Genomic DNA, 3,009 nt, shown 5'->3' with positions numbered 1-3,009 from the left:
CGGACAAGAACCAGTAGGAAGGTGGGGCGGGGGGGGAAAAGGCAAGTGGGGTCGGACCCGAACCATAGAGTCAAGGTGAGAGCCAAAGCAGCAGGAAGGGTGAAGAGGCAGGGTTGGACCCAAAGCAGGCGGGGAGGGAAGAGGGGAGCAGGGTCAAACCCAAACAGGGGGGTGGGGGCATGCAAAGTCAGAACCAAAGGTGGGTGGGAAACAGGGTCAGACCCAAAGTGGGGCAGGGAAAGCTGGTTCATACCCAAAAGGGGGAGTAGCGGGGCCAGGGTTGGAGTCGTACTATAGGGGGTGGTGTTGGACCAGAAGTGGGGTAGGTGGGGAGTGGGTCTGGACCCAAAGCAGGAGTGGGGTTGAGGGGAGGGTCGGGTCAGACCTGAATGGGGGGGGGCTGAAGGTCTGTGTTCCTGACCCTATGATGAGAGGCTAAGAGCTATGGGAGTCTTCAGCCTGGAAATGCACAGGCTCAGGGGTGATCTGGTGGCCACCTATAAGTTTCTCAGGGGCGCTCGGCAGGATCGGTGGGAATCACCAGAGCGCCCCAAGGGATGACAAGGTCAAATGGTCACAAACTCCTCCATGACCATTTCAGGCGGGACATAAGGAAGAACTTCTTTACTGTCCGAGCCCCCAGGTTTGGAATAGACTGGTGCTGGAGGTGGTTCAAGCACCTATTTTGAACACCTTCAAGAGACAAGTGGACGTTTATCTTGCTGGGATCCTATGATCCCTGGTGACTTCCTGCCCCTGGGGCAGGGGGCTGGACTCGATGATAGTTTGAATGACTGTGTCTGCCAGTTTCCTTAAGGTAAAATTTCAGAAGTTAGAGTGCGATAAAATCCAGATTCAGATAAACTGCAAACACACAGTTCAACAGATTGCTATTATGACCCCGTGGAAATGCTAGCCATGTTTGTGTTTGCTTCATGTTTCACTTGGTTTCCAGCAGAGGTGGTTCCCTGTAGGGTTTAATGGAAACTGACCTGATATATGAATTGCTGATTCCTTCTCCTTGTCGAGGAGGCTGTTCCTGATCCAACAGGACAAGTTCGGGTTTGAATGTCCGTTTATGACAACAGAAATTTCTGTTTCAAACAGACCATTCACCTTTGGGGACTTAATTTCAGAAAGCAATGGTATATGATGCCCCTGGGAATTTCTCCACAGCACCTGGGGCTCTGGGTACCATTCAGCAGATCGACACGTCACACGGATCCCTCCCTTGTGGTAATCCTCCACAGAGATGATAGGATTAGAGCCTAAAGCTAGAAAAGTAAGAAATTATATTTCTTAAACCTGTGAGTCAATTTAGCAAAAGTCCCAAAAGCCTGTTTCTGAGTAACCACAGAATGAACCTTTGCAGACATGATATCGAGCAAAGGAAAGAAAGCAAATGAAGCTGAAGCAGATCAGATTAAACAGAGCAGAAGGGTTTAAAGCAGGTAATCCAAATATATTATTATATATATTATCCGGTTCCAGGACAGAGTCCTGGAACTGGTACTGTTCAATGTCTTCATTAGTGGAAGCACTCTGTCCATGCTTGCAGATAACACCAAACTATGGGGTGAGGTACACAAACTGGAGGGCAGGGAGCAAATCCAGGTGGGTTTGGAGAGGCTGGGGAAGTGGGCAGAACAGAATAGGATGCAGTTTAACAAAGACAAGTGCCGTGTGTTGCACCTAGGGAGGAAGAATCATCAACACTCCTAGACTGGGAGGTGCCATTCTCGGTAGCACAGCAGCGGAAAGGGATTTCGGAGTCATAGTCAACTCCAAAATGAACAAGTCACCAACACAATGAAGCAATAAGTAACAGGGCTGTGCAAAATTTCCCCAGCTGTTTCGTTTTGACACGATTTCAACTCATTTTGAGGTTGAAACAGCAAAATCGAAAGGAAACGAAGGGCTTCAAAACAGCCTTGAAACAAAATAAGGCTAGTCAAAAAGTGTTGAAAGTCCAAATGTTTCAACCATAGCGCTTCATCCCTGGCGCAAGATCAGTCAGGGGATAGGAAGTCAGCCCAGCTGGGCTGAGTCCCTGTCCCCATCCGAGCTAGCGAAACATGGGAACAAAGTCAAAACAATAAGGCTGTTGGAACAGCTGTTTCAAATTGAACTGAAATTTGATATGAAATGCTGTTCTGTCGAAACCTTGAAACGGAATGATGCCATTTCGCCCAGCCCTAAGAAGTAAAGCTAACCACACTAACCCAGAGTTTTGGGTGTCTAGGGCTCACACCAAGGCTAAAGTCCTTGACTTCAGAAGGGCCAACTTCAATGAGCTTAGGAGACTAGTGGGGGAGGCACTGAGGGCCCAAAAGGTAGAGGAGCTGGAAGCCTACGAGGGATGGTCGTACCTTAAGAGGACGATCGTCCAGGCCCAAAGGGTAACAGTCCCTGAGGGAAGCAAGGGGGGTAAGAGTGCTCAGGAACCCCCTTGGCTCAGCAAGGGCATTCAGCAATGCCTGAGGACTAAAAGGGGGCGTACAACCAGTGGAAGGGAGGAGCTATCACCAAGGAGGAGTACTCCTCCTCTGCTCAGGAGTGTAGGAGGGCTCTTAGGAAGGCCAAGGCAGAGATGGCACTCAGGCTAGCGTCCAGGATTAAGGACAACAAAAAGTCCTTTTTCAAGTACATTGGGAGCAAGAAGAGGGCACCAGGCAATGTAGGGCCCCTGCAAGACACAAATGGTAATCTGGTGGCCACACCAGACAAGAAAGCTGATATTTTTAACAGTTTCTTTGCCTCTGTTTTCCTGAACAGGGACCGGGATATCCCACCTACCAGAGGTAGGGACAATCTTGGGGATAGCTCTGTCAGGCCTTCAGTCAGTGCAGATGTAGTTTGGGATCTTCTGGAAGGGCTAGACATTTTTAAACCTGCAGGTCCAGATGCCCTTCTCCTAAGGGTGTTGAGGGAGCTGGCGGGGGTCATCGGGGAGCCCTTGGCCCGGCTGTATGAGCATTCGTGGTCATCTGGCCAGGTGCCGGGGGATTG

General features: G+C 49.9%; 1 protein-coding gene across 1 annotated transcript in view; it reads right to left on the bottom strand.

Moving 5' to 3' along the window:
• LOC106723393 (butyrophilin subfamily 1 member A1-like) overlaps positions 1–3,009 on the bottom strand; it is a 14,048-nt gene that overhangs the window by 2,764 nt on the left and 8,275 nt on the right. Inside the window, exon 4 of the mRNA XM_025195715.1 lies at positions 993–1,274. Coding sequence (XP_025051500.1) covers positions 993–1,274 — 282 coding nt within the window. The remainder of the gene's footprint in view (positions 1–992; positions 1,275–3,009) is intronic.

This window comes from Alligator sinensis, unplaced genomic scaffold (assembly GCF_000455745.1).
Source record: "Alligator sinensis unplaced genomic scaffold, ASM45574v1 scaffold1668_1, whole genome shotgun sequence".
Lineage (NCBI taxonomy): Eukaryota > Metazoa > Chordata > Crocodylia > Alligatoridae > Alligator > Alligator sinensis.
This window is presented reverse-complemented; position numbering and strand designations above follow the sequence as displayed.